General features: G+C 40.0%; 2 protein-coding genes and 1 non-coding gene across 3 annotated transcripts; 2 read left to right on the top strand and 1 right to left on the bottom strand.

The window, feature by feature from the left end:
• Nucleotides 1-1,939: 1,939 nt before the first annotated feature.
• Nucleotides 1,940-14,908, bottom strand: cygb2 (cytoglobin 2). Its single transcript, XM_088303592.1, has 3 exons — nucleotides 14,336-14,908; nucleotides 8,134-8,365; nucleotides 1,940-6,446 (listed from the first exon to the last, which is right to left on the bottom strand). The coding sequence occupies exons 1-3, from the start codon at nucleotides 14,524-14,526 to the stop codon at nucleotides 6,282-6,284; spliced, it is 588 nt and encodes a 195-aa protein (XP_088159718.1). The 5' UTR covers nucleotides 14,527-14,908; the 3' UTR covers nucleotides 1,940-6,281.
• Nucleotides 14,909-19,709: 4,801 nt separating this feature from the next.
• ndnl2 (necdin-like 2) lies at nucleotides 19,710-23,727 on the top strand. The gene is made up of 10 exons (XM_088302851.1): nucleotides 19,710-19,971; nucleotides 20,420-20,539; nucleotides 20,614-20,677; nucleotides 21,236-21,315; nucleotides 21,466-21,560; nucleotides 21,636-21,712; nucleotides 21,793-21,835; nucleotides 21,915-21,977; nucleotides 22,826-22,940; nucleotides 23,441-23,727. Exons 1-10 carry the CDS (start codon nucleotides 19,921-19,923, stop codon nucleotides 23,531-23,533), a joined length of 801 nt encoding a protein of 266 aa, XP_088158977.1. The 5' UTR covers nucleotides 19,710-19,920; the 3' UTR covers nucleotides 23,534-23,727.
• LOC148332415 (small nucleolar RNA SNORA11) lies at nucleotides 22,451-22,584 on the top strand. Its single transcript, XR_015844882.1, has one exon. It is a non-coding gene; the product is annotated as a small nucleolar RNA SNORA11 (small nucleolar RNA).
• Nucleotides 23,728-25,375: the final 1,648 nt, after the last annotated feature.

Genomic DNA, 25,375 nt, shown 5'->3' with positions numbered 1-25,375 from the left:
AACGTGGTGGTTCATCGAGGCTACGGCTTCCCCGTGACCCTGAATAGATTGGTGGTATAAAAAATGAATTGATGGCGATGTTGACAAAGCCACAGCTTGCAAGGTGTCTGCCAGCTGAATCATTGTTTCACATTGCAAAAAGTAAGTGACGCAAAAATATTACTCTCGTCCGAACGGCTTTTTCATTACACATTCATTTGTTTTCCCTGCTCGTTGTTAAGATGACCTTTGTTGCGTCATGTGTGCATCAATCGCATGTGGTATGATCATACCCCGTTAACAGTGCGCCCCTGGGATTACAATATCAGGCCTTGGAAGTAGGTTGCCATGGTAACAGCTTAGCGTATGGTTGAGCGGAACGCCTTATTGAAGCCTTCATTGGTAAATTGCTCCATTTTCTGACTGCTGCACTGCCATTTACCAGCTTCACCTCTTCATATGACTCCATCAAGCCTTCCATTTTCTATAGCGCTTATCTCATGAGGATGGAGGTTGTGCTGATTACTGTCCCGGCTGACTTTGGATGAGAAGCAGGATACAAACGTGGGCTTGTCGGCAGCCAATCGCACGACACATCTGTAAAAACAACCATTCACTATTGAGTCTTCAATAGAGCGAACATGCATGTTCTTGGTATGCGGGAAGAACTGGAGTAGCAGCGGAAAACCCACGCAACCACAGGGAGAACATGCGACACAGGAAAGGAAGACGGCACGCCACATTTGAGTGCCCAACCTCAGAAGTGTAAGGCAGATGTGCTAACCACAACTGCGCCACTATCTTCACATGAGGCCAAACTATAACGAATGTCCCTTTTTGTTCGGCACTTGAGCAAACGCATATTATAAACTAAATAAATCTCTAAAATAAATGCCTCAGGCTCTAGTGTGTGAGGCCAATGAATTGAAAAATAAAAGTATTCCTCCCTTCATGAACCTCCCACTGGAGCTCTCGCTCGCAGCGTCAAGCGACAAACAGGCAAACATTGAACGTTAATTAGGCACATAATACCTCTTTTTTATTGAATAAAACTATTACATAATATTTGGCCCCAATCATTTCTTTTGAGGTTTCTTGTCTTATCACGCGGACCATGGCGAAAAGTGATTAAATAATTGTCATGAATTTGGAAGAGACCCAAGTCAGACTGGCTGTTGAGCTCGGTCAGCAGCTAAATTAAACGAAATGCAGTTTACTTTATTGTTTTCAAATGAGCCACAAAAACATAATGTGATTGTCCCTAAAGAAGATGATTGCCATGATCATTTGCATTTTTCATGGTGGCAAATCACAAATATTTGATTTGACAGAGCAATGCATTGACTAAATGAAGCACTTGCGTCATAAAAGTTCCTTGGCACTAAGATGGCGCCAAAGCAATACTTTTGTATTAGACAGGGCTTTGGCCGAAACAAAAACAGCAAAGAGGGGAATTTTTCGCCGAATCATTTATCAGTTCCAATACATTTTTTTAAAAGTTTTTTTTAAGTGCTATCTTACTATGTGACAGACCATGGTTACTCCGTAAAGGAAGACTATCCAGCTTATGGTTGAAGTTCCCTCTGCGTTCCACTCTATTTTTTTTATTTGTTTCCCATTGTGTATTGAGACATTTCCAATAAATTGTAGACAGTGAAGTAGAAGTTGCACAGAAAAATGCATCTCAAACCGTGTGACATCATGTGAAAAATCACAAACAATTCAATTGAGAATCAGCGCAATAATTAATGCCATGAGTGTGTTTGGCTTTTTCCTTGGCTCTTCGTGTGTGTGCGCGTGCATGTGTGTGTGTTTTATCAGGCAACCACAGTGGTGTACCAGTAATTGTGAAGAGGTAGAAATATGATGAGGACTAAACAACTGGAAATTCAACTTTCGTCCCATCACCAGAAGAACGACAATGCGCTACATTGTTTGCCAAAAGGACAGGACAGGAAACAAATGTTCAAGTGCATTTTATTGACCATTTTCATGTTCACCACGTCTACAGAGGTTCGAGTTTGTGGCACGATGTGCAAACATGCTTGAAACACGACAAAGTCACTGCACTTGCTCCCACCAACAACGTCGTATACAATGACACGATAATATAGTATTCAAATATGTCAAATCATTATCATAGATATACTTAGAAAAATATAATTAAGTCTGCACTTTCAAGTCAACTGATTGACAAAATCATTTCACAAGAAAACTGATCGTTCCACATTTATGCCGTGATGCCGTGAAGCGTGTGAGATGGCTCGTTATCTTTTCTAAGCATATATTGGATTAAGTGCTATGGCATATTTGGCATGCATGGACATGTCCGAGTCAGCTAATTTAATGCACAATCACAAGAGCGTGAGTGTATGTGAATGTGAAAAGGGATGTATCGTGGATCTACGTGTTTGTGTGTATTAATAGAAAGAGGAGAAAATGATGCAAATTGAAAGTCACAAAGCAAGCGATTGCTGGGTTTTATAGTCACGAGATGGAACTCGAATATAACTCGGGTCATCCATGAGAACACATTGTTTTATAGATCGGCTGATGAGAAGATGAAGTTGAAGTCTGATTGGTCAAAGAGATCATGAATATTTTAAGTTACATCAGCCAGCGTTACTAATTCTGAAGGCCCTGTGCGGATTTGATTGAACTGACGGCACAGAAAGGTTGTCGTTTGATTGGACAAAGAAGAAATTAACATCCACATGCACGTTGCATATAATTTAATACGATTTTATTCAACAAATATTAGAATTTAGGTTATAAATGTTGACCAGCAGAGAAGGCTCCTGAACGTCCACCACTGCTCAATACTTCAATGAAATCTGAATTCTAGCGCAGGTGTGTGCAAAATACGGCCCGGGGGCCACATGCGGCCCGTTAAATGTTTTAATCCGGCCCGCCGAATTTGAAAAAAATGAAATGAATAAACCTTGTTAATGTTTTATTTTGTAAATACTGACTGATATCTTGTTGTAATGCTCTTGTTCATTTTCATTTAAAATTAAATGTATTTCTTTTCTCCGATGAGTTGAGGTTACCCAAACACTCCATCAATTTGCTCCACTCTGTCAAATTTTAGAACCCATTGTGGCCCACCAATCAAAAAGTTTGCCCACCCATACTCTAGCGTATAATTAAGGATGGAGTATGTGAGCCACATTGGCAACCAAAATAAAATAACGTGAGATATATGAGTTGAAGTATGTAGTGGTTCACTTGCCAAAATTAAAACCAGGTGAAAGCAGATCTTTCTTTTAATCTTCCAATTCATTATTGATTGCAAACTAAATATAATCTCCTCTACATTAAAAGATTTGAACGGGCGCTTATGCAGAAGTATCGTCAGTGAATGAGATTGTATGATGGATAACGGCATACGGCGCATTTGTGAAAGTGTTTTAGCTCTGAATGAAGATGATCATTACTGAGGCAATGGGATGTTACGTTAAGTAGATGAATGACCAGATGAGGAGGAGCGGAGACTCATTGCCTCCTCGTAAATGCCAGATGCTGATCGAAACGAGGGTCGAATCGGAGAGACAGGACATCAGTGGAGCAGATGCAAGCTCAAGATTGGATCAAATGTCCATCCTAAACAGATTTGCAGTGTATGCTTGGGAATTTAAAAGACTGATGGGGACTATAAATGGCAGGACATGCAGAAATGCTATATATTGTCATTATTTCAAGGACTTACATGGGTGGGGCATGTGATTTTTCAAGACACAGAAAATGGCATTTCTGTGCTGTACCTTTACTATAAAACCGTTCAAAATTCTTGTTAGAACATGCCCTCTGTTTCCGAGACCTCCAGAAGCGTTTTTAAAGCTCTTAATGGAGCCATTAATGAGGCATGTCCCTCCGATGAGGTAAACTCAGTGACAGCCTTGTAAATATTAGCAAAGGGGGAGGACTGTCGGTGAAACGTGCCCACATGCGGATATTTTCCATCTTACTTTCTCATCTTACTCTGCGTTTGTCTAAAGAGAGTCGACCAAAATGTAAAGCACTTCACCAAAAAGCGTGAACAGCCCTCTTTGGTGCGGAAACGGATTCATGTGGAAGTGAATAAGTGAAGGCAGAAGCGTACGTGTACACTTAGACATGGTTCACTTGTACAAACGACAGAGTTTAAACAAGATATTTAGAGCACATAATGCATCAATATAGAGCCAAAAAGGAGCATTGCCCCCATTAAATCGGAGGATTACAGGACAGAAAGAGTAAAAAACAAATAACAGTCAGCGGTTCCATGGTCCCGAAAGTGGGGCTTCAGCAATTGACTGCCCCGAATTCTTAGATCTTAAAATCATCCCCTGTCTAAACATCTTTTAATATTACTTCCAAAATATCACCAGGTGTATTCATAGCAGATTTCCACATGAATTAAATTTTATGTAGCATTTTTTAAATTCTGCTGCATTTATGGACTTTTGAAAAAAAAAAAAAAAAAAAAGTTTACCCAATATATAATATAGGTTATTAGGGTACATCCATACACAGACAGCCAAAATGTCAGCACATGCTCTGTTAAATGTGTTCGATAATATGCAAACGTTACAATGTCTGTCTGCTAGTTCCAAGATAGAGCATAACATTAATATTTCAATTGTGATTAATAAAAAAAAATATTCCCAAGTGTGTTCTGCAATTTATTTCTCTTTCATAAAAATGCTTTTTCCAATACGTTTTACACCATTGGAAAGCCATTTTATTTCTAAACAGTAAATTCCATCGAGTATATTTGATAACAGTAAATAGAGTAAAATGTGAGAGTAAAATATCGAGTGTAAAATTCAGCATAAAATTTACTCAAAGAATTTAACGGTGAATATTTTAATCTCTTTACCGGGACCAAATATTCTCTTTTTAGAGTAAAATGTACTCTACTAAATTTACTGTGTAAGGAACATGTATTGTCGGAATCAAGGGCACAAATGAGCATCTGTGTCACGCCCATGTCAATGTGCCAAATCTAAGCCACATAGCCTATTCTGCGGATGTTATCGATTTGCTTGTCAGCTTATGTTGAGCATTTTCGTGTCTGTTGGCTGAATCTGCACGAGGCCTGACATTATTGAGTGCAATGCCAATGTAGAGAGATACAGATGGCAACCAGTGGCAATTCATTTGGAAGTAGATGAAATAGAGTGGCCTGCCAATAGTCGCGACCTCATCTCAAGCGAACACTTGAGCGTGTGCTTCGTGCGAGAGTGACCAAACACAAGCAGCAGTTGACAGTGAAAAGCCAAACGACAGGAGGCCCGTGACCAAGCTGTGGTGGCTGTCTGGTTCATGCACACAATACTAAAGTGCATTCTTTGTGAAAATCATGCATTGTAAAAACAATAACGTGTCTTGTTTACTTCTTGTGATTGAAAATACTTGGACAAAAGTGCCCCAAATAAAAATCGACAGGAGATTAAGCTGTTTGCCATCAATTGATGCAGTTTGCACAGGGCATCATTTTTTAAAAGGAAAAAAAAGAAGAAATGTTTTTTGGGAGAAAGCATTGTCAGTGTTACTTGTGTTTTATGTTGCTCTTGCTCTTAAATGAACAAGATGCAACATTATAGCTCTGCTGCATTTTATGAAGAATCAATTGTTTATCTGGTGAAAAAAAATCTGCTAGCTCACCAGAAAGACCAATTATTCTGGGGAACAAAATGAGCACCATTTACTCTATGTCTCATGCTTTGTAAATGTATGAATGCTCCAGACAGCTTCACTAACTGCATATAGTCTTAGAGACACTTGCCTTTTTTTTTTTTTTAACCGTCTAAATGAAATAATTGTCTCAGAGAAAAGTGCGTGACGTGCAAGATTTGCGGCAAGAGGGAAATTATGTGCGAAAGAAATTGGGACGGGGCCACCCCTGCTGGACTACACCTGCTTGAAGTCATGCTTTTGCTTCCCTTGTGTGGTTGGCAACAGTCGACAGTTGACTTGATAATTACTATTAGCCATGGCTGCTGAAGAATATACCAACCAGCACTTACTTGAGCTAAAATGCTATTCGTGTTTGCAGATGTTGCCAGCCCACATTGGAAGGAGTTGCCCAGGAAATGTAGAGAACAGAAAAACTCCCCTGCACCAAAATATCACGAAAATAAGCAGAGCAATTGTGTCGATGACTATGTCACTCATCCTCATCATCAACATCATTCTCATCAAGATCCATGTCTGTGAAACCTTGCTTGCAAAACGTAAGCAATGTGGAGAAGCATGTCATTTGCCTTTTAATTTGAATTTTTTTAAGTCCAATGCACGTTTTCTTCACACTGACCCCTTCACACGGCTGAACTGGAGACCTGGAGCCAGCCCACATCTGTGTAGGCCCCCGTCACATGCCAGTACACGGCACCCATGAGTTTGGTCCACACCATCTGCACTTCTGCTGTGAAGAATTCCGGGAAGTCTTCCGACAGCACCTCCAGCATCACACCACTCAGAATCTGGAATGTGGTATACGAGCGGTGTCACAAAGGTTCGAGGACTGCTTTCACAAAAGGTATATTGCATCTCCAAACAACCAGCTTTCCCCTTCAAAGTAAACCCCCCTGAAGTCTAACGCAGTCCTGGAACTTTTCTGACACATCTTGCGCAAATGCAGATAAGGCAAAAAAAAAAAACAATGGCCATATTATGAGCAACAGGGAGATGGGAAATAAATCAAAGCAGTATTCTGTGAGGTAGGAGTACAGCTGGGGGTGAAATCAGCCCAATTTACTGTAGCAGAAAGGTGGGCGAGACAGGTGAGAATTGAACGTGTCCGTGATGGTGAAAGATGAAAGAACAAGGTAGACAGGGAACACAAAGGGAATGAGAGTCACACGCTAGAGAGGACAAAACATTGAAGTAAGGACGTGGGCCATATGAGCATCAAGGGACATGGGATGTATGATGTAATACGCGAATATAAATCTGCAGCAAAAATGATTGAGATGCAATAAACAACCTTTGAGAACTGAGTATCTTCGGACTGGTAATAAAATGAGAAATAGAGAATGAATGCACATTTCAAATGCAGGTGCCTTGCTGTATGATCAGAAAGCCTGAGAATCATTTTTATTGCCATGATCCTGCTTTTAAGATTCTTCAATGGCCCGATTTCACATCTTTCAGCGACTTAAAGATAATTGCAGATCTTATCAAATAACTATCTCTCAGTGTCTCTTTTGGAACTTGAGTGTCATTTAACACTCTTTTTAAAAGCTGACTGAAATAGATCAATCAGAATATATATATATATATATATATATATATATATATATACATATAAACATCCGTTATGTATTTATCAAGGTTTCATTGGAATATGATTAGATTTCATACATGCAGAATGTAGATAGAAAAAAAAATAAACATCATGATTTATTGCTGAATTTTTTTAATTATTTAAAGCCAATCAGATGCCGGTGGCTTTCATTGCTGCTAACGTGCTCTCTGCGCAGCTGTGTTTCGGAAGATGATATTGAAAAGACATGAAGAGACGAAGTATCTTGTAGCGTATGAAGAAGGATGCATGCTTGATTTTCTGATTGGCAATTATGCAACGATAGAGGGGAACTGAAACACTACTTGTTGAGCATTTTGCTTGGTATTTTGACTGATTCTACAGCTTCACTTCCTTTCATTTTTTTTTTACAATACAATAAAATACAATCCAATTTGATTGATATAGCAGATGGAGCTGTAATAAAGTGCTTACCATATGCCGCCATATAAATGAACAGGTAATTAAAACATAAATTAAAACGCCTAAACATATTTACAATAAATGCCAGAATAATAGCGGAACAGCAACAGTCTCTAACATTTAATGGAAGCTCATTTCATAGGGAAGGACCGGCAACAGAAAAGGTGCGATACCCCCTGAGGCTCCGCCTAGTTCTCAGCACCTCCAGCAGCATTTTAATCCACATTTGGCGGGTTGGCGAGTGAATGTTGATTTCGAACCCTGGTCGTTATCTGAGCTCTTAGGCACTGTGATGTCATTTTTTTTTTTTTTTAGTTGACAGCAAGTAGCAAGATAAGGCAAAAATGACAGCCCCATGTGATGGATAAAAACAAGTAGATTTTTCTGCTTGATTCATATTTTCACCATTTTAAGAGAAGTGTAACAGATGAGCTCATTCATACCTTAAAATACATTGGTTCCACCTTGTGTTTAATAGCATGAGCCTTCCCCACCAAGGCCAACACTGACGACACCTTCTCCGGATCGTTGAGGTTCTCCACCACAGTATTGATGGCATTCATCACCCTGCGGGCATGGTGTCGAAGCTGGCAACTTTGCTCCATCTCCTCAGGGTCCTCCATGTCCTGGAACTGGCTGAAATACTGTTTGGCAGATGGGAAGTTCACAAAGAACCTGGGGATGATATTACAACACGAAATGGGCGTCATTTGTTTGATTCGTGTGAAAATTAAGATGGCCATCTCTTTGGTTAGGATTCATCCGTTTTACATTTAGTAAAATGCACAGCTTGTGGCTCCACGAATATAATTGACTCTGGTGACCGTTGAATGCTATGGGGGTCACTGAAGTTTACTAAAATCATAATCATCAATCGAGGCCGTACGGGGACATATGGCTGCCTCACAGTTCTGATATTCGGGGTTCGAATCTCGACTCCAGCCTTTCTGTGCAGACTTTCTATGTTCTTCCTGTGCTTACCTAGGTTTCCTCTGGACACTCATGTTCGTGCACGCCCAAATTATGTATGTTTGGTTAATCAATCATTTTAAATTCCAAGGTAGAATTGAATGAGCTGAGGATTGGGAAGATATAAAAGGCATGAGAAAAAAAACATTTGGGGGTTTTGAAAACAAGAAGGTGACAATACAGCAATGTGAGATAAACATTGCTTAACAGTTTAATCAAGCTGCTGATAACGAATTAACGCGCTTAGACAAAGGTACAGTAAACCGTACAACCAAAGCTAATTAAATTCAAAATGTCAATCTAGCAAAAGTAAAATTGTACTTCATAGAGGGGTTACAATCCAAATAATATGGCATTTAAATGCATAGTATGGCATAATCCTTAAACGGAATGTGCAAACTGGGGAATTTGTAGCGCGTCACCGGTGCAATTGCGCAGCATATTGCAGAACTTACGAGTCTTTGTCAGTTTAGATGCAGCCAACTAATTGAATCTTATGGCCAAATGCGAATGTGTAAATTGATTCAGGCATTTGATTTTCATCATTAAAGTTCCAAAATGGCCACATAATGATGTAAAATGTTTACTTGTTTTCACACTCTTAACTTACCACTCTGACCTCATTTAAATCTTGTCACTGCTCACGCTGGCTAAAATTGTGGATACAATTATCCCCCAGTTAGAGTTTGGCCCTGGGCAGCCCTGATAAACTGCATCTACAGCCACCAGATTCTGTCATGCCAGGCCAAGACAGTCTTTCGCTTGCCTATAGCATTTCCAGCTTGGCTCTACCAGCTGTCACGATAAAGACACACTTTTTCCTGGGTGACAGAAAATATACGTAGTCTTGTAGATTTTGATCTATATGAACATCATCCACTTTTTCACGGTTTCATTGTTCATGCAGTCTGTCTCGATCATTATACTTTGGATGGCCGATCGATTATGATGTAATTTGGTTTACGTGTTATAATACGTTAATAATCGCAGCAGCAAGGATTTCTTTATAATACCACAATTTGCGTCGTGTACCATTTAAAGTAGATGACTGTTTTTTATTTCATTACAATCGGTGGCTGTAAAAACTATTATTTATTTTAATGAAAAAAAAAAAAGATCAAATTTAACATTAGCATTTGTAATCTATGGTATTTAGCAATCCCTGAGATTGACTGGCGACCAGTCCTGGGTGTTGTCTGCCTTTGGCCCAAAGTGAGTTGGGATTAGCGCCATCTTCCTGCAACCCTTAACAGGATGGGTCAGGTAAAAACAAAATGCATGAATGAACGGATGGACGTCCGACTACACTCACCCCGGATTTGTCAACAAATTATTTGTGAATGCATATTTAAAACACATTCAAACACTTGGCCGGTCACAGCCACTTAATATTTCATTCTGTATATTTCATTTCTGTAGAACCTTGCGTTACTCAAGCAAACTGAGGAACATTTTGTCCTTGTGTGAGCGCTCGGAATTCCTTCTTGCACCTGTCTCTGCATTCAGATGAAGCCATTAAAGTCAAATGGGCACCATTAGCATGACTTGTTCATCATACTTGAATCAAATTAGGAGATTTTTTCTACAAGTAATTATTTAGAGCGGGGTGAACAACCTTGGGTCTTACTGTTGAATCGACAAGGATGTGTTTTTCTACACCATCAATATTTAACTATTGCAGACTGTTAGAAAGATGACTTCAGTTATTTTTGGGGGGCGGGGGGGATAAATGCACCTTATTCAAAATAATTTTTTTAGAAATCCCTTTATTGTCATTGTACTCAAGAGTGCAACGAGATTAGAGGAGGGAGAGCTGTTAGCCGCTGCGTAATATTTCCTCGGTGAAATGACTAATTAATCATAAAAGAAAAAAGTTAGTTGCATCATAATTGATACTTTATTTCCGGGTGCATCGGTTATACATGAACTAGGGCACCACAAGACAACATTTAGCAAAATAAATTGTGTATGAGAATGAAGTGCTTCCTAAAAGTATTGATTTGTATCGTTTCCCCCTCAAAACAGTTTTCACAGATGATGAAAGACGAATAAATGATGTGCTGGAAAGGTTTCACGTCACCATAAAGAGCTGTAATCCTTTTACTATTCACTTTGAAAACATACTGATAAAGAGACTGGCTAAATAACCACCTTATAACAAAGATCTCAAAGATCAAGATCACCCTAAAATTGTCTCTTCGTAAAAATGAAAAAGCCCCCGGTGATGATTGACCTCTTTAACGTCACGTAGTGTGCCGATGAGGATAATATTTCAGTTGTCATTCGACAGCTCTGTCGACCAAAATGCCACTTCAACAATGCAACTTGCGTCTGCCGTATGCACTACAGTTGCCCGAGGAGATCTTATTCGGTGGTGCAATTGCATTTGAATGCATTGTTGAGATTAACCGAAGCTGCTGCCACTGTCTCTCGGCTCCATGCATCCGGGCAGATGGAGCGGCATGAACGTGAAAAAAAAAAATCTTAGTGCCCACGGTGACTGTTGTGCACTGATCGCTCAGCTTCTTGATAATAACATATCAACCGTGTAAGTCTGTGACCACCGGGTCAGCCTCAGGTTGTTAGGTAACCGAGGAACAGCCAGTCAAGTGTGGAGAATTACACTCTTTCAACGAGAGTGGGTCAATACTCAACAAAGGCCTTTCTCGCCCATTTTTGGAGGTGCTTAAGCACCCCTAAACTGAATTCAAGCACCGCTAACATTTGAGAGATTATTATTTTCTTTTTACTGCATGTTTTTTTTTAAGTTCAAGTGTATTGCACAGCAAATGAAAAAAATATTGGAATTAAAAGTTAAGTACAACTGAACTGTGCTGACGCAATGATACTTATGCATACAACAAGAAGGATGTCACGTACCACGTAATACATTATCAAAATCACTAACCTCAGACAATGAATCTTAGCTCTATAACATCTCGGCATTTTTAAACATGCTCTGATTATTTTAGTTCAGACCGGCTTGTACGTGCACTCAAAACAACTCTCTACGGTTAGCATTGACGCTAGTGCTAACTGAGTGGTTTTCTGGCTGGTACACCGATATTAAAGTCTACGAAAGTAGGTGATCTGGCGTTACCATGACATTGACTGAGGTACAGTTTACCTTATTATGAGACAGTATGTCATTCACTTGATTTATAAAGTCAAATTCATATATACAGCTCATGATTTAGAAATAGATACTTCAATTACTAAAATAGCAATCAGCCTTCATGCAATAATTCCTAAATGCAGTACAATATGTAATCTGCCTTGCAGCTTTGACTTAATTGATTTTAACGTCCCTCGCAACCAATTGAGATTTCCAACAGAAGATGAAGAACTGTCTTTTAATTATATTTTCATCAAGGAGGACAAAATGTGTTGAAAAGACGGAAAATAATGAAAGAGAAAACTAGATAGTGAAGGGAGAAGTGCCAAAACATATTTCTGTCACCCCCAGATAAGACGACACACTTATACGCGCGCACGAACACGCGAGCGCACGCGCGGACACACACGCACACGCACGCACGCACACACATGCAAAGTATGCTGCCTGCCCTTTCGTGCCGCCCCCTCAGGGATTCTGTCGCCCCAAACTGGAAATCAGTTTGTCTCACTCCGATCACTTTCCTTGGTTGTGGTCTGCAGTGCATTTTAACAATCCTTTAAGGGTTTTCTTAGAGTTACAATGTCCGTTTAGCTATGAAAAAAAAGTCCTACCTTTCTTCATCGAGTGAAGAAAATAGTTCCTGTTTTTTGTCAGAAAGACAATTGTTTGGTCCACGTCAATCACACAGTTGTCATAGAACTAATTTGTGTTCCCATTCTCATCCGCATGTAAAAACTAGCAGGTGTGTTTTCGTCATAACAGAACGAGAAGTAATTCCCGTTTCTGCCTCTAAGAATCATGGGACATGTAGTCCTAATGTTGCGGTCATTGCTCAAACCCAACGCAAGCTGAGCTTTTCTGGTGACGTTACAATCCAAAAGTGGTGCAAGGTAAACGGTACAGCCAGCTTCCAATAGCTGCCAGGATTTTGCAAAAAAAAAAAAAAAGTTGCAGAATGGAGAGTGTGTTGACGTGATTAGCACTGTTGAACTGCCAAACAAGATAGCATTTAGTATTAGCTAAAGTAATAACACAACCACCGGTCACCAGACTGACTAGCGGTTAATTTTTTTATAAATATTTCCCAGTGAGAATATATTTTGTACTTGATTAGAGACCTCTCTGGTATTCCGACGAACGAAGAGTTGGTCCTTTCACGTGCGAGTGATGCCACTAATCAGAAATCAGAAATCCCTTTATTGTCATTGTACTCAAGTGTGCAACGAGATTAGAGACAGATTAATAATTTGGTGGTTGACACGGTCTGCTCGCCTTGCTTGCCGACGGCTTTGTTCATTCACATAATGGTGCAAAATGCCCGTTTTTAAACTGAGCAAGTGACGTGAAGTAAACATGCATCTGCGTAAATATCAAAACGAAGTTTAGCTTGCCCCTGCGCATGTCTATGGGCTTCTTCGTTGCATTGCGCTAGTGGAGCATAGCATAGCCACATGCTAGCCGCGAAAAAGTATGTACTTTTTTTACTCCAGCGTCCACTGAGTGACTTTACTGGGAGTAAGTGTGACTAAATATGTCAGATACATTCATTAAATATATTAGACAGACTGTTGAACGTCAGCATGTGTGATACAAAAACGTTTATAGGCGTTGGCGGAACATGCAATGCTCGACATCACATCCTGCCCATGTATTTGAGCAGTAAATACACACATTTGGCTATTTTAATGATGAAATCATTGAGGATTATTGGTTTGCAAAAAAAAAAAAAAAAAATCAATGTAAAGCAAGCACCATTTAAGTACAATGGAACATCATTTAAAATCATTTTTGTATTCTTCTCATGCAGGAAAAGGCACAGTAGGGGGCAGTACTGCCTCACTTGCCTACGATGACGCACGTTCTTGTGACAGTTCTATGCAGATTCACTGAACTCTCAAAAAGGGGAGGGGGGGTATCTGTATTTTTTATCGTTAAAATATTATGTCTCAGCTGAGCGATGCATGTTTCTTTTTACAACTTTCCCGTATGTTAAGAACACATGGGGGAAAAAATTAACATCTCTAAAATTTGGGGGGTGTTTGAATTCTTTTTAGAGGTGCTTTAGCAGCCAACAAAGAAAGGCTCGACACGCCAATGAGTCTTTGCTTACCTCTATTTCTCTTTTACATGCCATTAGGTTGGAAAAAAAGGAATGAGCCTATTTTGACATAGGAATTAAAAGTACACACAAAACCTAAATAATTACAATGACACAGTATTTGTACTTTGTTCCTTCCGAACCTTTACCTTTACTTCTACGTGAAGAGTATGTGAGCGATAGACCACGAGACTTTGCAACTTATGTACAGAAATGTCGCTGCCGTATGAACAGAACTCTGTCGCAAACCACGGACCCCTTGTAATTATTGAAGTTCTTATCACATATGTGAGAAAATAAATTTCCTCGGCTGGCATGCAGAATCACACTCCAGCCATTTGTTACCAACAGACATGCAGTTTTTGAATTTGAGCATCCTAAAGTTAATAACGTGCTCCCAATAATATCATGAGTTGCCTTAACGCACATTCGGAGGCTTTCACCTGTTGACAAAACTCACCTTATGAGCACCGACACCCCCACATCGTCACAATTCTTGTACACATGCCCCCAAGTGTCCTGGATGATCTCCCTCTCGGCATCGGACAGCGGCTCGGTGCGCTCCGGACGGTCGTCGCAATCCACCTCCCGCCTCCTCACTCCAAGCAGTTGCTCTGGCGAGGGTGGCGGGGGAGACTCCCTGCGAGACATCCTCCTGCGGCGCAACAGCCTGGAGGCTCCAAGCAAGGCCCGGGGGAGGTAGGGAGCAAGGGAAGGGGGGAGGGTGACGGAGAGCTGAGACCCCACGGCGGGAGCTGGGAGAAGAACCAGGATGAGAAGCGGAGTTAAAAGAAAAAAAAGGGGGCAAGGAGAGGTGGGGAAAAGGAAGAAAGACAGCAATAATGGCCCAAGAACAAAAAAAAAAAAAGAAAAAAAGTCCCCCAGCTGTCCCTTTTTGATTCTTCCCTCTCCTTAAAAAAACGTATTTTTCTGGCTGTCACTCCACTTCCTCACTTTTTGTCCCCTCGTCAGTGGTGCTGATGCTGTTCCCTGTCATACTTGTCCTGTGTCTGTCTCATCCTCTCACACAGGCTGTATGTGTGAGGAAACCTGATGGGATGAGTGAAGGGTGGGGAGAATAAAAGCGAGAGGGGCACACGAGAGAGAGAGAGAGAGAGAGAGCGTGAGAGAGAGAGCGAGTGAGGGAGATGCAGGGACCTTAAACATCTCTCCATCTCCCTGACAAAGCAGTCATTGAAAAGCCTGAAAATTAAAATGTGGAACCTGGAAAAATCCCAGAAGTATATTACACAGCACTTTTACTGAAATAACTCTACAAACTTTTTAATAGTTGTCATTAGCGGTGCTGTGATCGTTGGGCACTGATCGTGATCGGACGATTTGCGTATGTCGATCAATGCATTCCGTTGCCAATCACAAAAAAAGTGACACAGCACGTCATAGACTAAACCAGTAACTGAATCAAAATATATATTTTCTTAATTTTCTACTCGGTCAATTTAAAAAAAAAATCAGTTTTTGTTTGATAAAAGGATGGAAATTTGGATGAAATGTTTTTTAGTTTGATTCATCAATTAATCAAAAATGTAATTGTCAGATTAATCAATTATGATAATAAACTTTTTTTTAAATTTTATTTTAATGCGATGGGTATTGAAATCGGTATCGGCCAACCTCACTCCTGGATGATTGGTATCGGAATCAAAAGCATAAAACCCTCACTGGAAAACCTACAGGGTCTGTTTATATTTGAAAATAGAAAGTTTTCATTAGTGTCTCTGTCCATATGTGTCGATTATGATTTATCTCGACCCAAAATGACACTTTGGGCCTGATTCCCAAGGTGCATGATCAGTGTCAATGTTGTGCCCGATTTCCCATATTGCATATTGGATTTTTTTTTTTTTTTTCAGTTCTGAGGTTACAGCTGGCCCTGCCATAGCCCAGGAGCTAGAAGCGATGGCAAAGTGTGGGTTAAGGTTTGATTCAGGATTAAGAGATGAAGAAAAGGGATGAAAACCACTGTGGAATGAAACCTTGGCAATGACCTTTATAAGGGATGAGCAAGAGACTTGAAAACACGTCTTATGGCCACCAAGTGCTGGGACTGTGTTTGTATTCGGGATATTTTCATCGTGTTATGATGACATCTGTGCTCCTTTGTGTGCTTTCCCCGCGTCTCATTTGTAGTGTCACCTGTGTCCTCCTGTTTTTGCTCTGCTCCTCGCGTCTCCTCTATTCCCTTCTCTCCTGTGACTCTTTTGCGTATTAATCTGCTGGTATTTAGTTTGCTGATTGACCTTTGTGCTTTCATACTTAATGGAAGGCATTCTCTCCTGGGGCTCAACTATTTATAAACAAGCAATTAAAAAGTCAATTCGCCATAATGTGTCTCCTTTATTTTATAATATCATCGGAAGGTGAGTGATGACGTGGTGTCCAAAAAGTAAACTGTTTTGAGCATGGAGCTGTGATTTCAACTTGATGCGATCATGTTCAGATCTAAATAAAGTCATATAATCTACCTCAAATCTACAGTAAACAGCTTTTGGGTGGGTTAGCAAAAATAAACAAAAACAAAAACTCCAGCTCACAAGTTGGCATAAAAATGCCTAAGCATGGGGCAAATTTAATGCCCATTTCTATGTCCTTGACTTGTTGATAATATTTTTTTACAATATTAGGATTCATGTAATTGTTTTCTAACATCATCTAGGCAGTGCTTTAAGTTAAAAATATATATAAGTGCCAGTACTCCCAGTTGCCAGGTAACTTGGGCAGTGGGCAACAACAGATCATTAAAAGAAAGAAAGAAAGAAAGAAAGAAGCACGAGAGCCTCTGACCTTACTCTGCACCATGTCCAGGATTCTGTAGCGGTTGTCCATCTGAGAAGAGATCAGGGCATGGATGACAATCATGATGACAGAGTTAGAGCGTGACGGGCAGGTTTTTCAAGGTAAGATAAGGCTGACTTGGTGGAGTTGAGACTGATCCCCAGATTGTGGACTTCACAAGAAGCGTGTAGATAGCAGCAACGGAAGCCGGGCTCTGGCTATGTGGAGCAAACATTTTTGACGGGAAAATGAGTTCAAATATATCTGCAGGACCTGGGTGGTAGCTTAAGGTCTGGGCAGAAAATGGCATAACTCGTATTGGGTGATTGAAAGCGTCTCTGCTTCAGACAGTGTGACATTGATTCCAATTGAAATGGATTCTGATGGCGACTCAGGAGTAGATGAAGAAGATGACACGAACTGTGGTAATTGGACGACAGTGACTGATATTGTTCAGCGCATTTGTAATAAATTGTTCTGACCAAGCGAAACACAAACCAGAGAAAATGAAGAGAGAGTTACATCTAAACTTTTTTTTCAACAGCATCATCATCTTTAGATAGCATCGATCAGTTTTAAAAACCAAATTTGGTTCTTGTGCCAAAACTTTGCCCACCCCTGAGCTTGCTTAATTTCTTCTTCTATTACTTCTCCTACCCATTCTTATTCAAATAGCTGCTTAACAAATATCTGTGTAGGACTCCATCAGATTTTATATGGAAATCCAGACACATCACAACTACGCATAGTGAACATTCCCTGTTCTTCTTCTTGAAAGAAAAACATAAATCTCAAATACAGAACAAAAAATACTTGTAAAGGGTTTCCTCCCCCAGGCTGTCAAAGCTATTCTACAAAGAATATTTACAGAAAATTGTTTATTTAGGTAGTATATTGTCACCCCAAGGCAGACACTCCATAAAAATTGAGGTAAAACTAAGTTGCAATAGAGGTCCAACATTTGCCGCCATCCAATCAGGCACAGTCATAGTGAAAAAAAATTGCCTTCCATAATATCTGCAGGCAATGAAAACTGAGTTGTTTGAGAAGTTTTTGTCTCGACAAAAGCAGGAGACGAAGAGCTGCTGATGACATGTCAGAGGCAGCAGGCTAAACTAAGCCAATAATCGAGAGATGGAGCTGTCACAGCATATTACAAAATGGCAGCTTTCAAATGCTGTTATTTTCTCTGACACTCATCTGGACAAAATGAAAAAAGATGGAGTGTGTGTCACTCAAGCTGAGACAGAATGAGGAGATGAATATTATAGCCGATGCCGTCCTTTGATTTACAGTAAATACGTACTTCTGCTGCCCTCTACTGTATGCTTTCGATAAATAATGTTGGCTATTCGCCCCCAGCTAAGCCAGTTTTGTTGAATACATAAGCGGAATGTAGTACTGCGTCACATCTGTGTTTTGATAGTTATTTTGGTGGAAATAACAAACATGTGAATGCTACGGAAGCGTGGAACTGCCAATGTGGAGTCAACATTTTTGGACTGACAAATACGTTTAAATCCATGTGCAAGTACGTTCGAACGTATTTAAATATGCTTACATGTATTTGCAAGTACGTTCCATGTGTTAATTCGGAATTTGCATTATTTTTTATGTGATCCTTGTGGAATTTGCAGTTAAAATTGGAATTTGTTTTATAAAGCATAAAAACAGAGGTGGGTGATGAAAGAAAAATGGGCTTGAAACGCGGAGCAAAAGTATTTTCACGCATTTGAGATAAAACTGTACACACTAGAAACAGTCGTAAGATGCATATTTCACTGAATAAAATTATATTACCAAAGGGATAATTTGGTTCCCTCACTAGAGAAAACATCTTGCAACAATTTTACATACACAGGATTATTGGTAAAATTGGCAGGTAGAATAAATACTTGGCATCATTAAGTTCCAGAGCGAAACCGAATAAAAACAAAGACTTCCCACCTTGCTGCCTAAAACGACTGTTGGACACTCCTGTCCAGTTAGTGACAATAAAGCACCAGTAAGTAAGCCTCAACAAATGAAGAAGAAGATGCGAAGAAGAGGACGAAGAAGAAGAAGAACAACGGAAGCAGAAGAAGAAGAATGATGAATGAACATATATAGTTGCGGCATGCTTTATTAGAACTGCGTGCCCGCGGCGGTGCTAAACTTGGCGCGGTAGACGCATCAAGTGCATTCAGTGTGAACGGCTAGATAATCGAATACAAAGAAGGCTGACACATTGTGCTACATACGGTTGCGCACAACGTCTGCAATTACGTCAAGGGACACGGGAAAAACAACTAACAGGTGATGGAAAAAAATGTGGGACTTTTTTCCTCCTACGTAATAACTATTGAAAGGGCACGTTTTGGCATTGACAAAAAGTAAACCTAGCGAAGATCGGTTGCAAAATAAGCAAGGTACGCTTGAATTTCAATGTGAATCGATGCATTACTTTTGATGGGACCGTTGTCCCGCCCAACATGGCCGCCATGAAGGCACATTGGTTAGCTGTGCCTCCACTGCAAGGAGTGAAGCTACCGGCGGCCATCTTCCGTTGCCATTCGCTCAACTCGACTACCTTGAATTCATTGTTTTCTCCGCGGGGTTTTCATGTTGTTTTCTGTCTCGGCGAAAATGTTACCGCGTGTGATGTACCATTGCAGCAGGGAAAGTGTATGAAAAGCGTCACGTGCACGTTTCATTCATAAGACTTCAACTTTATTATTTTCATTGTACGGTATATTTCCGAGTGCTACTACTTACTGTTGTCAGAAACCTAAAAAATGAAATGAAACCTAAACCCATCAGGAGGAAAAATGTTGCTAAATGTTAATCAAACTCCAGAAAATCACGATTCATGATATTGAGATTATATCCACTGTATGTTCTATGCAAACAATAGTGAAGTTCGTGCTATGTGAGGATCCCATTACGCCGTATGGGGATCCCGGTGTAACAAGCACTTAGAACGTTAAAACAGGCACCATTTATTAAAAAAAAAAAAAAAAAAAAAAAGAATGTTATTATTACAAGTGGCAACCTAAGATGGCTGGTTTCTAGCTTCAACTGCGATGGACCAGTTAGTCTATCATATACAAATAAAGTCCGCGAGCGCAACAGAGGAAATATTTATTTTCTCAGTAAACTGGTGTTGGCTAACGTTAGCTGGGTGAGCTAATTTAAGGCGCCTCGCGTTCAAGTTGAGATTTAACGTTTCTCGACGCTCTCAAGTGCCTTTTCTCAAACCAGAGTAGCGCCATGTCGCAGAATAAAAGATTGTCCAATGCCCCGTGCTCATCTCAGAGAAAAGTAAGTCGGCTCCCTCATATTTCCAAGATCCTCAAATTCTTAAATCTATAGTAATGAAACTTGCTTCAAAATGACCCTTCGCCATAATATTGACTTTAGTTGTGTAGGTATGTGTGTAAAATATCACAGATCGGTCTATTAAAACAAACCATCGTTATTATTCTATAGCTCGTTTTAAGATAATTACAGTGATATAAGCGTCATAGTGCCATACATTTTATGCGGAATTGGTGATTAGCTATAATGTCATAATTTGCTGATCATTTAAGAAGCCGTCGATCAGATCTTCAAAATTAGACAGTGTTATGTTGGTCCATCTTCTGATTGGATCAATTATCTTTGTGCAGGAAACAATGTTGCTTTCCATTCTGACACAAGTTTGCATATTAAAGGCCAAAAATGGTGAACAGCAAATGGCTTTTTTATTTTAAATGGCTCTCCCTTATAGAGACGAAGTGACACGGCAGGCGCTGTGGGTGCGGATGAAGATGCAACGTTCACACAGCCGACCACGTCACAGGTCCAGAGATGCCTTGAGAAGCTCTCGCCTTCCCAGGTTGACCAAAAGGTATGCCCACAAATATTAGCAACATTAAAAGGAAGATTTGGTTTCACAAAAAAATCTACTTGGTGATTTTCCAGACCGCAGAGGTGGTGCAGTACATCCTGGTAAAAGATCAGAAGAAGATACCTATTCGGCGTGGAGGTACATGGGAGACATAAGCAGCCGTTCAGAGTCTAGATTCACACCATTGAGTCTTCACTGGAACAAATTTGTTTTTGGAATGTGGTGGGAGGCCTCAATAAGAAGGATAGAGCCAAGATTTGAAAATTGGTACTCAACTGTAAAGCCGATGTGTTAACCACACAGAAATTTGTGTGTGCTAACCACAAGGCTATCAACAATGCTACAATGTCGCTTGCATGCATGGCAACACACTTTTCTGTCGAGTAAGTAATGGACAGCAACGCATCGAGCGATCACACGACTGCAACCCGTGCCCCGATAGCCCTTTCTAGCCTCAGATGCCCCAATATCTGAACCGCTTTATCCTCACGAGTTTTGCCGGCATGCTGGAGCCTATCCCAGCTGACTTGGGTCAGTAGGTGGGGTGCACACCAAGTGGTGATACAATTGGATTTACAAAGGAACGGCCATAGGCGTTTGACAACATTTCTGTGATAGACTATATGAAAAAGTCAATGATAAGTAATTTATGTATGTTTTGGTTTCAGTGACGAGGCCGATTTGTTTTGGTTTCAGACTTGGTGAAACACGTCATCAAAGAATATCGAAACGTCTACCCTGAGATCATGAAGAGAGTGGCGCACACCTTTGATCAGGTTTGTCGCTTCTGTGAGCTCTATTGGCTAAGAGCTTTTCTTCTTTTTTGTGTCTGTACAGCATGAGGACAGTTTTTTTGTATTGTATCAAGAGTTCTTAAGTGATGTTTGCCATCATGATTGTTGTTGTTTTATTTATCCTCTTTTCAGGTTTTTGGCCTTAAATTGGTTAGTATAGACACAAAGAATCAAATGTTCATCCTGATCAATAAATTGGAGGCGAAAGCTGGAGCCCCGTGCTTCAGGTAAGTCTTCCACCGATGCGTTTTCTTTTTTGAAAGCCTCCAAAGTGTCTCATCTGTCCGACCTGGTCACTGTAGCACGGCCGACCCGAAGACGGGATTGCTCTTTGTCATCCTGAGTGTCATCTTCATGAAACAGGGCGTGGCCAAAGAAAGTAAGCCGCCTCGCTGTCCCTATCCCTGGCGTCGCTTTCACAATATGTGATCGACTCTCTTGACTTGTTTGTACCCGCAGGCCTGATTTGGAACATGCTCGGGAAGCTCTACGTTGACCCTGCGTGAGTTTTTCATTGTTTATTGTTCCATTGATGCATGACTTCTACTTGATAATGACGATGACACAAACTGTACTTGCAGAAATAGACATGAGGAATTTGGCGACGTCAAGAAAATCGTCACAGAAGAGTTTGTGCGTCAAAGGTAACAACTGGGATGTAAATCCACTTTAATTACGCACAATTTTCCATGTTGGTGCCTTTTATACATAATGACACGATAAAGTGGACAAATTTCCAATTTTGCATGTGGTAGAAAGGGAATTTCTTTTTTAATGACTGGAATGGACGAGACAATAGTTTACATTAAGTCTGCAACTTGTTTAAATAGTAAATAAAAATGTTTAAACACAAACTTTAAAAATATATAAACAGTGATGTCATTTAAGAATCGTGACTGAGCTGGAGGCAAAAACAAGCCGTTTAGCATATTTCAACAGCATTGTTTATGTTGGAATAGATGCAAAAAAAAAAAATATTTTAGTGAGTGTGTACGTAAACTCACTGTCCACGACCGTAAATGTTTCATTAACTCTGACTGACGGGATGATATTCATCCATCCCTACGCCCTCACTCGCTGGATGGACAATTTAACTTACCTGTTTTGATGTTCAGCACTGGTGTGTTCAGAGCCAGCTTCTGTAAGACCATAGATTCTGGTTTATACCACACCACACAGCAACATGGAGGAGCGCACAAATGAAAGCATGAAGTCATCATGCGTCTGCACGTGCACACACACTCCACACACTTTTTTTTTTTTTTTTTTTTTGGATCAGATGGTCACCACTGGAGAGCAGGTGTTGAAATCTTTTTTTTTGGGGGGGTATGTGAATGATTTATTTTTTATATATATGCTTAAGAGATTTGTTTTTGTAATCGAAGAAATATTCCTTTGTATATGTAAAACACGCCATTTGTTTCTGAAGCAGGGTGTATTTGTATCATAGAGAAGATTTGTCATATTAGTTTGTGTGCATGTGTACACTCAGGTACCTGGAGTATGCGCTTATCCCCCACACTGACCCACCTGAACACAACCTTCTCTGGGGTCCGCGTGCTGACGTGGAAGTCTCCAAGGCCAAACTCCTTCAATTTGTGGCAGAAGTAAGTATCAAACTAGTGGTGAGGTATGCGTTGATGCCGTTAGTCGTTTCCGGGTTAAGAAATCTCCAAAAGTATTGAAATTGCTTGGTCAGTTCCTTTAGTTTTTGTTGTGTACCAAAGACGGTTTGATTATATTGACTATGCCCGATGTTTAGGCAATATGTTAAATTAAGGATTCTAATTAATGTTGACCCATGTGACTCAAGTCTATGTAAATAATAATGAAAACTCATTCACTGCCATTGACGGGTATAGAAGACAAAAAGTACATTGTTTTGACCTGGGCTGACAATGAATGAGTTAACTCATATTAATCCATTTTCTTGAGATATCAGAGACCTATTTTTATTCAAATCAAACAAAATGTCATTTTTTTCATGTGTCCCCTTGAATAGTTATATGCACTAACTTTTACTATGATTAGATAAAAACTGCAATAATGTGAATTTGTGTAATTGAGTGAATATTTGACATGCCACTGATGCGTTTGCATCTGTCAGCTTCATGACCAGGAACCCCAGAGTTGGAAAAATCAGTATGCAGAAGCTCACAACAGTCAAGACAGTCAGGCAAGCTCTAGCAGTCGAAGATGAATTTGGGTTTTATAACTTTTAATGTATTTGTTTTTTGTAATCTTTATTGTGCTTGTTCTCACAGTATTGCCATGTCTTAGTTCATTTTTTTAAACTCACAATCCCCAACAACGTACATCAGTTTGCAATGTTTTTATTTTACTACATGTACATTTCCTCTTGTTGGTGAAATAAAATATTTTTGCACATTTTCATTGATGCATCTGAGAATTTTGAAGCTTTTTTTTTTTCATGAATTTTGCCATCATCACCAAAACAGAAATCAACAGCCTCCGGTCAATCGAGGCCCCGCACCCTCAGTTTGCCATGCCTGCTGTCACAATAGCAACTTATTCACTAAAACATAAAGAAACTCTGTTAAAAGTAAACATTTCTCCAAAGACAGAAGATCATTCTCGACTATTCGCTGGGTGCTGGACTGCAAACCACCACCCCAACCCCTCCATTTTAAAGTGGAGTTCGTTTTCTGTCTGAAGGCTTCATATTCTATGATTGGCGCTATGTTGACCATTTACATGGCAGGATGTTGATCATTAATATTTTCAGGTTCATAGTCACTGCAGTTGTTAAGCATTTATCCAATGAAACTAGAAGTACTGTGCAGAGTGATGACAAGTGGTTGCGGTTAACTGGTTTGATATTTTTCTCCTTTGTTACACATTGAATGTATGACTCCGTTTGAATGTGTTGTGTTCTGGAGACCGTTTGTGACCTGACCTCCACTTTGCACCAGACACGTTCACAGCATGCACATACAGTGGTCATCACGTCGGACAAAGTACACCTGCTACATATGCAGTAAAGCTAAAGACACAAACAAATTGGAGTCGAAACTTGCACAACGCTGTCAAAGTGGTCCAGTCGTGGCACCCACACATACAGACACGCAAAGGTGCGGGATGCTGGACGTCAACACGTCGTGGGACCTTGCACCCGTGAGATGGAGACAGAAGAAGAATGATTTCAACCGACATGACATAATTGAGGAAAAAAAACTTTCTAGTGTCAGGGAGCCTATAAATTGTGAGAACTACATTGTAGGAGCGCACTTTTTCTTTGCAGCGTTCATTTTGGGTGCAGGTGCTCACGAGGATTAGAAAAGTAGCCCAAATATCACACGGCACAATTTTTTTGTGAATGCTCAGATGTATTAAAAATTAGAAAAATTAAGTTACGGGGTATCATAGTAGCTGAGGCTCCTCTTTGGTTATTGAGAAATGAAAATTTCTAGTCATTTGTTACTTAATTCACAAAAAGTTGTCAGCTTTAGAGCCTAATTATTATCGTCCTTGATTTAAAAAAAAAAAAAAGATCATTGGATCTGAAAAATGCCTGTGCGTCAGAGGCAGAAAATAACTGTGGCGTGTGACTTGGCATACAAGTCAAACGCGCAAACAGTCACATTTAGAATTTCTTGCAATTGCTCTGTATAACTTAATGACACCCATATAGTTTATGTCAATCATTTTAAATGCACGCCTTCTTGTGTAAACGGATTATCCCTTTAAATTAAAAGCATGCAGCGAGTCAAGCATGTATTTATTTTAGAACATTTGGAACCGCGATTGCTCCACACGTGACAGTACGCATATGCTATACATTTAACCCAGCGGAAGAAAAAAATAGTTCGCTCCAACTGCGTGTCCTCTAAGCGAATTATCCACAGTTCTGTTACTTTCCACTGTTATCCTGTAGTGTATTGTACTTTATCGTTCGAATGACTTAAATATCAAAAGTATCGACATTGTGATTTGAACGTCAATTATAGTTAATAGAGAGCTGGCATCGATTTTGCGTACCAATATTGATCCGCGCAGCACTTGTCGGCGCACTCACAAAAAA

This window comes from Idiotropiscis lumnitzeri, chromosome 8 (assembly GCF_059441095.1).
Source record: "Idiotropiscis lumnitzeri isolate Australia: NSW breed Sydney's pygmy pipehorse chromosome 8, RoL_Ilum_1.0, whole genome shotgun sequence".
Taxonomy (NCBI): domain Eukaryota; kingdom Metazoa; phylum Chordata; class Actinopteri; order Syngnathiformes; family Syngnathidae; genus Idiotropiscis; species Idiotropiscis lumnitzeri.
This window is presented reverse-complemented; position numbering and strand designations above follow the sequence as displayed.

Bases quoted from the DNA above. Each gene is read 5' to 3' on its own strand.
- cygb2 (XM_088303592.1), bottom strand. From the start codon at position 14,526: ATGTCTCGCAGGGAGTCTCCCCCGCCACCCTCGCCAGAGCAACTGCTT. The intron at 8,366-14,335 runs GTGAGTTTTGTC...TATCATCCCCAG, and splicing joins GGGGTGTCGGTGCTCATAAG to GTTCTTTGTGAACTTCCCAT. The intron at 6,447-8,133 runs GTATGAATGAGC...ACCACATTCCAG, and splicing joins TGGAACCAATGTATTTTAAG to ATTCTGAGTGGTGTGATGCT.
- ndnl2 (XM_088302851.1), top strand. From the start codon at position 19,921: ATGTCGCAGAATAAAAGATTGTCCAATGCCCCGTGCTCATCTCAGAGA. The intron at 20,540-20,613 runs GTATGCCCACAA...GTGATTTTCCAG, and splicing joins CTTCCCAGGTTGACCAAAAG to ACCGCAGAGGTGGTGCAGTA. The intron at 22,941-23,440 runs GTAAGTATCAAA...TGCATCTGTCAG, and splicing joins TCCTTCAATTTGTGGCAGAA to CTTCATGACCAGGAACCCCA.